Here is a 10,838-nt window from a genome sequence, read left to right as displayed (position 1 = left end):
TTCCTTTACAAAGCACTTATTATAAACTAAAAGATAAATTTAATAAAGAAAAAAAAACAATATGCACCGTTACCAAATAGATGATTTAGGGGTAGTCATCCAAAAAGAAAACTAACCAATGGGCAATTATAGAACATTCTTGAAACAACAAAAACACTTTTTCTCTCACATCAATTCCTATCATTACCACTCACTCAAATACCTACAATTTTTTTATAACTAATATATCTTTGATATTACCAACATCAAATTTATAGAGAGACCTTCCACGCGCGCAAAGTTAATAATGACCAAAAAGTCAATGCACATTTGGTTCTCAAAGAGATAAAAATTATATTTAAAATATACATAAAAGATCAGATCCGTCTACATAAAAAAATGTAAAATATTAATATTTGAGCAAAACATATATTATGTACGGAAAAAAAAAGAGTATCACACTCCAGGGATGCTCTTTGGCTGAAGAAGGGAGGATTATCTGATGCGCTTCGGGATCTATTATTTTTTTGACTTTTTTAGCAGTATTTGTACGCGTAATGTATGCTACATTCGTCTTAGCCAAAAAAAAAAAAAAAAAAGAAAAAGAAAAAGAGAGAAGCTTAATCGGGGATGTAGAGCGCTCACATAGCATCTCCAACTTTTTGTTTTTAATATTTTTATTTTTCCCTCGCGGAAACCATGGTCTCCCATCAGGTAAATCCTTCTCGTCCATTTACGGCGTCGTCATGAACGGACTAGATGTGTTATAACACAATTTTGACGGAAGATTCCATTGTCCGCTTAGATAATTTTATGCATACACTCTCTAGTTCGAATCCTTCTCCTATCCTGATCTGCCACACCGATTGTAAGGGATTCCTACAAATTTGGGTTGTAGCGGATCTTGTACCACTCCACAGTCTTCCCCGAGGTCCACCGGCGTTACGCGTTCCCGCGGCGTACGAACGGGTTATCCTGGACCACCACCTTTCATACCACGCTCTCTCTCGTTACTCTTCTCCACGATATAAGAAGAGTCCGCGTCCGGATCTGCTCGCCAGCTACTGAGAGCTCGCCTTCCAGGGTTTGTCCTCCCACCTCTTGAAATCCAAATCCTCGACTACCAAAACTTCGAAGAACCCGTTTCGTTAAATGATGAGGAGGTACCCTCGATCTCCATTTCCACCGCCAATTGTTTCCCGCTCCCTTTTTTCTTCGTGAATTCAAGCATTTTTAGTGATTTTTTTGTTTTTTTGATTTTTTCAGTTCTTTCAGGGGTGGAGAGGTTTGGGGACGGAGAGGGGGGGCGAGGCAGCTGAAGCAGCTCGGCGGGGGGATGAAGGCGTTCCCGGGGAGGCTAGGGATCGCCGTGCTCGCTCTTCTGATCTGTACTCTGTCTCTATTCTCGATGATCGGGGTCACCCGCCCCTCTAATCAGGTGGAGGTTAGATTTCTTCGATCCTGGATTGTTTTCTAGATGTTGTGGTTCTTGAATTGAACATTGGGAATGTGACTGGTGAAAAGATTGGGTTAGGATTTGGTGGAAGCCCAGAGTTTAGATTTCATTTCTCTTCTATGTTTTCCTTAATTGCTCGTGTATGGAACATTTCCAAAAATATGTAGTTGTACCATTTGTTGTCTTTTTTGTTGGTAAGTCAAAGGAATGATTGTTTCCTTCCAAAGATGTGATCACTATTTGTACCTTGATCGGAGTTCTAGAGAGCAAGGTGTACCACTTTTTAAGGCTGAAAGGGATGGCATGGATTAAGCATCTTACTCTGGACGTTCGAGCTAAGTTATTTAATAAGGGTCTTCCCCTACTAAAGAATTGGGAATCCTTTAATGATGCAAGCTGTAATTAAAATCTTTTTCACTCGAGCTACCTAGCTTTGATTTGAACTCTTCCCACCTTAGAGCTGTCTCAATCCCACCCTCCGAAGTTGAATGGAAAGACCCGTGGCATTGATATTTTTGTGGGCGAGAATTAATTGTTTACAAATGTAGATATGTGGTGAGACTTGGGAAATTCTCATGCTGTAAAATGACGCTTATCACTGACAAGCATTTCATAAACCAAGCCTTACAGATCATGCACCATAGCAAGGAAAGCAAGCAATGTAGTTCGTAAGTATGTCGAAAGTGGGAAAGCTTCATTAGATCCAGTGTTCTTCATGCAGCAATATATCCCATCTATGTATGCATATTGGGGCTAGGCCACATGATAAGCCATCAAATGCCCACGTAGGCCCAAGTGGCTAACATATGCGGCCTAGAGACATATGGACTGTGATGATGATGGAGGAGTGATTGACTTCCAAGTGTCCTTTTGAGAATTAGTAGCTTAATACTACATTTGTTTATTACCTACGTACTTTGAATTTAGTTACATGTCTCGCATCCTTGTTGCTTGTTTGGTTCATTATTTGACAGTGTATAATAAGGTTTGTCATACCGGTTGGTACTGATGTGTATCGACCATACCGTACTATATTGGTATTGAACCGGTATGCGGTATGGAAAGCGTACCGATACACGGTACGCCAAACTGGACCCGTAGCGAGTGTATTGACACTATAATGCAATGGTATTGGTATGGGGTTCAATACCGAGATGGCGAACCTTGGTTCAAAAATTTGTCTAATGCATTTGACTACTTGAATTTGAGCATAGTTCATACAAAAATATTGTTATCTTTTTAGGCAAACACATCATACTATACTAAAATAAGCTCTTAAATAAGGGTGGAAGCATATGCATATATTTGCTCATTTTTATGAAATATTACTTATTTCTCACTTTTGACCTAATGTTATTGGATTCTATTTATTTATAAATATTTTTAGAATGTTAAGTGTGTAGGAACCTGTATGTGCATCTGCATATTGCAGATGTACTATGTAGTGCCTCAACCACCCTCATACTGTTGCTGCTTTTTAAACCCTTGATATGAACGAAACTTAACAGGAATCCATAAACAGGAAGTGATTTGTTGAAATGGGAAGGAAATCAATGTGTTTCTTTTGTTCTTCCCTTGGAAAATGGGCTTTCAATTCACTGCCACACAACTAATACTTATTATACATCACTAATACCAATTATACATAAGTAGTTAATGAACTTGAAAGTGTTTGATGCGAATATTGTTAGCATCTGCATATATCTAGTGATGGCCTGCTGCAGTATTTCCTTGTAGCTTGGTCCAGAAAGGTCCTTGCAACATTGCTCTTCCAATCCTTTTTATGTTGATTGCTGAGATGGGATCCAGATTAAGCTTAGTATACATAGAAAATAGACCAGAAATTGATACACCTGCAAGCTTTTTTTCACCAGGTAATGATCACAACCATGGGGCCATGGCTTCTAATTTCTTTTATCTTGTTTTTGGGTGTGTGAATTTGGTACATATTGATGCACCAAAGTTATTTATGTTAAATCATCATTTTGCATATGTTAAATTCTGTTTTGGTTTCATGCTTTACAGATTCAGTTCTTTTAAATCCCTAGAAGATTTAATGCATTGTTTTAGCATCTCTGATGTTTACTGAAGTTACAATAGTATTACCTTGGCCTGATGCTTTACTGGCCTCTGCTTCATGTATATGATCATCAATATAGCTTGTAATTATATAAATAATGTCCTTGCTATGCCAATGTACTTGTACAGTTTTCTTGAACTCTTTTGGTTGTGTCAGTTCTTTGTTCTAATATCTTTCATCGACATGCTTGAAGGATGTTGATGTAAATAAGCTTTGGAGAACTGCTGATTCTGGTGGTTGGAGATCCTCGTCTGCTCCACGATCATATTGGCATCGTACGTAATTTCGGCATCTTCCTAAACAGTTCTTATAACTAGATTTGCGATTATATTTAGTTCTGTACTGAATTACTTTGACCTTATGATGATGAATCTCAAGTCTCTTTTATAATGTAAATGTTCTAGCTCCTCCAAATGAGAGTAATGGCTATTTACGAGTGCGTTGCAATGGTGGCTTGAATCAACAGCGAAGTGCGGTATGAAGAATAATTTTGGTTGTGACATTCTCTTATTTGCAAACCATGCTGCCTTTGTGATGATGTTAAGTCTTGATACATATTGCAATAGGTAAATGTTGAGAAATATGCGTATATCTTATCCTGCATGTCAGTAATGACTTAAAACAGCAGCTATTTTTTTTATTGGTAGTCCTTTATAACTTTAACAGTTTGGTTGTCTCTTTATTGTTGTTAATTGATGAAGAAGGAGCATAGTTGATAGTTTTTAAAGGTGACAATGAGAAGAACAAAACGTTCAGTCATGTCTAACTACAAGAAAATACTTGGGCTGCCAAGCGATCGTATAGTTGAGAAAGCACAAATTAAACAAGATACCTGCAAAATTTGGTGTGTTTTATATCTTGAAATTTTAGATAAAAGACTGGAAAAGTTGAAAAGTAATAAATTGATGTTGCCATTCTTCTGGAATGTTCACATGACCACTTCATTTTTAACCAGTCTTATGTATTTGCAAATGAACCTAGGATATTTAATGCATTTTGAAGGGTCCATATTGCCCAAATATACAGGCTTGGCCATATGCAATAAAAAGCAATTTTAACTCTATCAAGGGTTGGTGCCACCTATGCAGAACCATAGCTATTGGACAGCGGAGCATAAGAGTATGTAGATGTTTTTGTTTTTGCTTTTTTAATTGTTCCTGTTTGTTTTTGATAAGCTATCTAAAATGGTTACGACGGGGGAAGAATAACAAAGTATGAAAAAAAAATCTAACACATGAAGCTCAAGATGTTAAGTTTGTTAAGACTGTTGAGTGTTGACAAAGGGGAGCTGATGTGATAGCAGAAAAACATCAAATGCCCAAATTAAGATTCCTAAAGCAGCCAGAAATAATAGATTGCCTCATTAGATATAATATGAAGTGTAAGCTGAGGCTTATGCTTATTGGAAAGATATCCAAATGAGCTTTCTAACACATCTAGCATTGTGTGGATCACAGGGTCAGAGAAACATGTAAATCACCGAGCAATCGTATTTCTGAAATATGTTGTATCAATATAATCTTCATCAAAATTGTTCATGATGGTCTATTTGTGGGTTTAAGATACCTAGTAAATTTATTCCCTTTTGTTTGAGTTGGATTGGACCCCACCTGCTTAATTAATGAGTTATATTAGTGAGGCCTTTAGGAAATCTTTCTGGCTAGAAAATTTTGCATAAAAATCCATGTTATTATTGATTTTGCAGAAATGGTCTGGTTATATTTTTTCTTTTTGCAGAATAATTCACATTTAAAGATTCTGGGATGATTTTGCTGCTAAGTCTAAGTATAAGATGGGTGATAAACATTTACTAAACATCTGATAGACATTTTCTGAACATCCGATACACATATTTTGAATATCCGGTACACAATTTTTGAATATTCGATAGATATATTTTGAATATCTGATACACATTTGTTTAGACTGCCACAGGTTTCATACTAGGATTCAGGCACAAAATCTTTGGGGATGCCTAATCATGTATCATTCTGCAAAAAAAATAACCCATCTTTTTTAGGCAAAAAAGTGTTTTTTTTTTTTTAAATCCACTTTTTGCTAAGATTTAGTAATAATTTAGTTCAGATTAGTCAATCACATTCAACAATTGAATGCATGTAAACCTCCATATATTGAGCTCAATTTCCTTGTCTAGTATAAATGTATAATGAAGCTTAGACAAACAACATTTTACCTCTTTTTTTTGGTAATTAAATTTTACTTCTTTTTGAAAGTTCATCATCTTTGCTTGTTGATGCAATAATGAAAACCCAAATTCTTGCTGATGTAACCCTGTAAGTCCTTGTACAGGAGCCAAATGAGACCTCATGTTCACCATTCAATTGAAGGGGGTATAATTTTTAACTGTTTTCTAGATGCCTATAGTTTCCCCCGATCTACTTGAAACTAGATGAGAACTTTTGAAACTATCTGCACTTATTAACTTGGTACCAGATACATTGTAGCTTTGAGGCTACCCATAACGGGTCCAAAACCAAAATTCGGCACCATACATTCTAGTGATCTTTTGGGCATCCTTAAGAGCTTTTTTTTTCTTTTTGGAAAGTGGCAGTGGGGGGGAGTGACTTGATTATCCTACTCAACTTAGTATGAGTGCACAAAATTTTATATGACTGCACTCGAGAAAATAAATGATATATGCATGCAATAATAAATTAATAAAAATGCAATAATTGTTAACAATTTTTTAGAATATGTTAGTGAAATGCACTGCATGTTATGGAAAGTTTGTTGAAGTTGGGTGATGTAACCCATCAGGCTTCCAAATGCCAAGTCTATGAAGTTTCCCGACATGCCTTGTGTCTTTTTATATTTTGGATGTCATAATCAATATGCATTTATGCAATCTTATGGAAATAGTGCTTCAAACAAGGTTGGCCGAATCGGACCGAACTGTCCGATTTGGCCTATATTGAGTTGACCTGGTGGGGGATCAGGTTGGTTCGGCTATTAAATTCGGGACTGGTCCCGAACCGGCTGAAACCGATCTCAAATTGGTCGGAACCGGATCGGGCCGGTTTGGAATTGACCCTCCTCCCCCTTTCCTTCTTTTGTTATAAGAAGATGTTGGAAAGGCCTAAAAAGTTTCTCGGGCCTTTCCAATGTTGACGGTTCGCACCGAGTTGGGCCGGTTCAGAATTGGTCCTCTCCCTCTTTTCCTCTTTTGTTATAAGATGTTCGGAAGGCCTGAGGAGTTTCTCAGGCCTTCCCAACGTTTATGCTATTCTCTAAACGTCTCTCCCTTTTTCCAGCAAAAATCATATCGATTCAACACGATTGAAGGAAGTTCCAAGCCTAAATAAGATGTTCTTCCTCTCTCCTATCCATTTTTTTTATTTTTTTGGGCTCCAAAAAATAGCTTGAAATTTGCAAAATAAGGAAAGGTCATGTCAAAATTTTTGATTTTGGCTTGATTTATGATATTGTATATTTATGGATGATCTACATGATGACATAAAAATTAAGTTTTTTTGGATTATATATAATTTTTGAAAATTAAAAATATATTTTTGGATTAAAAAATTAAAAAAATAAAAAAATAAAATTCAAAAAATATAAAATTAGAAGGGTATTTAAGGGCATGCAAGATACTATTTAGCAAAATTTGGTATCCATTTATTTAAGTTTTGATGCGATTATGCGCATAGTGGCCTAAGCTTAAATTTGAAAAAAATTGAGAAATATGCAGCTTTTGATGCATGCCCATGCGTCTAGAAAAATATATGTACCATGCATTGTTGGATTCTACATGGATCAGAGCTGAAATTAATTTTTTAAAATATTTTTATTTAAAAATTATTTTTAAATTTTAAAAATAATTAAAATATATAATTAATACCAAAAATTATGAAAGATTAGTAGTATGTAATACATATTTTAGAAGTATTTTTTGAAGTAAAAAAACATATTTTTCTGAATTTATGGTATTTAAATATATTTTTTAATTTAAAAATAGTAAAAATATATAAATAAATAAAATATGAAAAATTAGTATTATGTATTAGATAAATCAGTTGTATTTTTTGAAATAAAAATTTATCGTAATAAAATTTTGATATTTTTAAATAATTAATAAATTGATGTACTTGATAAATCTGCAAGAATGGAACCATCAAAAAAAAGAAGCCAGAGCATGACATTAGTTAGGATCATGGGCAAATTCTCTCGGGTTGGTATAATCGAAAGTGCAATTGGTGCAACACAGAGTTTAAAGGAGGGATAACTAGGTTGAATCAACACTTGGCTGGTGGTCATCCTGACGTATTTATGTGCCAAAAATACCTACAGAAGATTCGACGGTTGATGAAGAACTTTGCTGATTTTAGAGCAGTGAAGGAGAGGGTTTCCAAAAAGGCGAAGGTGGACTGCGGCAAGGAGAGGAAGATTCCATCAGGAGCCACCATTCTTGATTTAGATACACATGCTTTTTCCAATAAGAATTTGAAGCAACAGTGGATTGACACAATATTGAAGGATAAAAAGAAGAATATGTGGCAAGTTATTGAATTTTGGTTCCACTTCAGCCACATTCTAGTGAATGTGGCAGATAATACATACTGTAGATCGCCATTTGCTCTATATAGGCTGTTGGTCTTGGTGTAGATCCTCCAGGACCGAATGACATATACAGTGAGCTTTTTGACAATAATAAGTAACTAGATAAGTGGATTGCCTCATACAAGAGCAAGTGGCCCACATATAGACTGACTATGATGTATGATGGGTGGATCGGTCCTACCAGACGGAGCATTATCAACTTATTGACATATTGTGATATGAAGACTTTCTTCCACAAGTTGGTTGATACTTCTGATCAGGTGCATGATGTTATGCACATTCTCAAATTGATGGAGGAGGTGATTGATTAGGTAGGAGAGGAGAATGTCGTGTATGCCATCCTTGATAATAGGCCACAATATAAGGCCATCAGAGAGATATTTTCTGGACCGCATGTGTTGCATATTGTATCCACCTTATGTTGATGGACATTGTAAAGATTCGTATGGTGCAACAAATAGTGAAGACAACGCAAACCATCATAAATATATTTATAACCATATATGGTCTTTTCACTGATGAGAAGATATACAGAAAGAGAGATTTTGAGATCAGAAGTCACATGGTTTGCTATCAACTACATTGCACTTGATAGCCTTCTTGAGAGGTAAGTACTCTACGTCAGATATTTGTTAGTTCCGAGTGACAGAAATGTAGATTTTTGAGGGCCGACACTAAAGAGAGTACTGTCGAAAATTTGGTGACGAGGTAGAAATTCTGGCAGCTGGCCGAGAAGATAGTGATGGCTATCAGACCATTGTATGAAGTGTTTCGAGCCATGGACAGAGAGAGGTACCTCCAGATGGGCTTCTTGTATCATATGATGGAGATAACAAAGATTCAAATCAAGAATGTAGATCCGACGTATGTTCAGGAGTACATCGCATCATTGAGCGGCGGTGGGACTACTAGATGGGTAAAGACTTGAATCTAGAAGGTAAACAAGAATATTGAAAATTAGACTCCTGTACTTTTTAATTTTTTGTAGAAAAGTAGACATCAACTTAACAATTGCATATGATAGCCGGTAAGAATAAATAATATACTAAAAGATAATAGTTTAAGATCCCTTAACTTTTATATGATAAGCTATAAGCCCCGTTTAGCGTTACTATTGATAGTAGAGCTTTTATCTGTAAAGCTTCTGTAAAGCTTTGGGCAGTAGAGCTTTTAATAAAAAGTTGTTTGCTATTTGGCAACTATATTTCTGAAGTGTTGTGGAACTTTAATATTCTAGTTAGTAACCAAGAAAGTGCTTTTAGTATCAGAAAATCATAATAAAGGACGTTGCATAGCACTTTCAATTATCTCATAGTTTGTACCATCAAAAATTATTATTATAAAGTATTCTTAATTCATAAATTATTTATTTGATATCTTAATCTAAATAATATATAATGAATAATTTATGTATAACATAAAATATAAAATATATTATAATATAATTATAGAAATTAACATAAATAATATATTACAATTTATAATTATAATATATAAAATAATATTATTATGTTAATGTTATATATTACTTTATATTTTATAGATATATTGTATAATATAATAAGGTTAGCATTTTATATTATATCATAATAGTATTATATTATAATATTAATACATTATAATTATATTATTGCATTATATTATGTTGTTATTATATTCCATGGGTATTTTCATCTGTGGAATTCTTATTAAAATGGAAATAGCTTCCCGATAGGTCTCAGGTAGAGCTTTCTCCCGAAAGATCCAAATTTGAGCTGACACTAGTAGACATTTTTTAGCTTTAGGAGGAAGTAAAATGCTATTTGAAATTTTTTACCGAACACACAAAATCACCTAAAAGGGCTTTTGGCTCTCCAAGATGCGCTTTTTGGCGTTCTAAATAGAATGTCGAATGGGGCCATATACATCTTCATAGTGGCTCAAGTCAAGTTTTATGAGAACTTAACTTTTATACCCCTTCCGTGTAAGTGGAGAATGGAAATATGCTCTCATCCTTCTGAGCTAGGCCCTTGTTATTTCCAAACTTGTGGCTGGGGTGACACCTTTCTCGTCCCTTGCAAGATGTCCTTTGGTGTAACCTTAACAGAGAAGAGGTGCTAGAAGATGCCAAACTCACATAGTATGGTAAATATCTGATGACACAAGCCTACTGAAAACTGTTTTAGGTGTCTTGAGTGAGTAATCAATTTAAGTGTGATGTTTGTAAGAATGACTTAGTAATTTGAGGCTATCGTATAGTTAGAAACCCAAAAATCTGCAGATTCTCTTAGAAGCAATTCGTGATGGTGCAACTTGAATTTGCCATTGTAGACTGAGGAAAAAGCAACCTAGTTTTTACCTTCAAACCAAACGCTTCCAATTCCATGAATATCCTTGCAAAAATTGTGTTTGGTAACTTATTTAATTAGTTTTGCAAAATTGGATACTCTAGCAGCGAAATATGGTAAACCATAACGGTTAGTAATTGTTGATATTGTGCTAGAAAAGAATTGAGGATATGTCTGGTGGCTAACTTAAAACCTTTTCCTTTTGCTATACATATTTTTGAAATACCTCTCATTTTTGTTATGTTTCTGGCCTTTGTTGTAATGTTGCATTTATATACCCTTTTCGTAATCTGGTAACTTAGTCATGTGTTCTAGAGCTTTTTTTTTTTTTTTTTTTTTTTTTTTTTTTTTGAGAACTAGGATGGGAGAAATCCTAGCCCACATATGGGTGAGGGCGGGACTCAAACTTAGGTCCTTG

At 35.0% G+C, this 10,838-nt stretch overlaps 1 protein-coding gene across 3 annotated transcripts in view; it reads left to right on the top strand.

The window, feature by feature from the left end:
• The first annotated feature begins 910 nt into the window (after positions 1-910).
• Positions 911-10,838, top strand: part of LOC103721476 (O-fucosyltransferase 1-like) — a 37,116-nt gene continuing 27,188 nt past the window's right edge. The window contains exons 1-4 of one of the 3 annotated variants that reach the window (XM_039130994.1): positions 911-1,142; positions 1,246-1,417; positions 3,709-3,790; positions 3,920-3,990. In XM_039130994.1, the coding sequence (XP_038986922.1) occupies positions 1,132-1,142; positions 1,246-1,417; positions 3,709-3,790; positions 3,920-3,990 (336 nt within the window). In that variant the 5' untranslated portion in view covers positions 911-1,131. Of the gene's footprint in view, positions 1,143-1,245; positions 1,424-3,708; positions 3,791-3,919; positions 3,991-10,838 lie in introns of all 3 variants that reach the window. The other 2 variants (XM_039130995.1, XM_039130993.1) reach the window with 2 other exon arrangements.

The sequence above is a fragment of the Phoenix dactylifera genome, chromosome 10 (genome assembly GCF_009389715.1).
Source record: "Phoenix dactylifera cultivar Barhee BC4 chromosome 10, palm_55x_up_171113_PBpolish2nd_filt_p, whole genome shotgun sequence".
Lineage (NCBI taxonomy): Eukaryota > Viridiplantae > Streptophyta > Magnoliopsida > Arecales > Arecaceae > Phoenix > Phoenix dactylifera.
The sequence above is the reverse complement of the archived record's forward strand: the minus strand, read 5'-3'. Positions and strand labels throughout refer to the sequence as shown.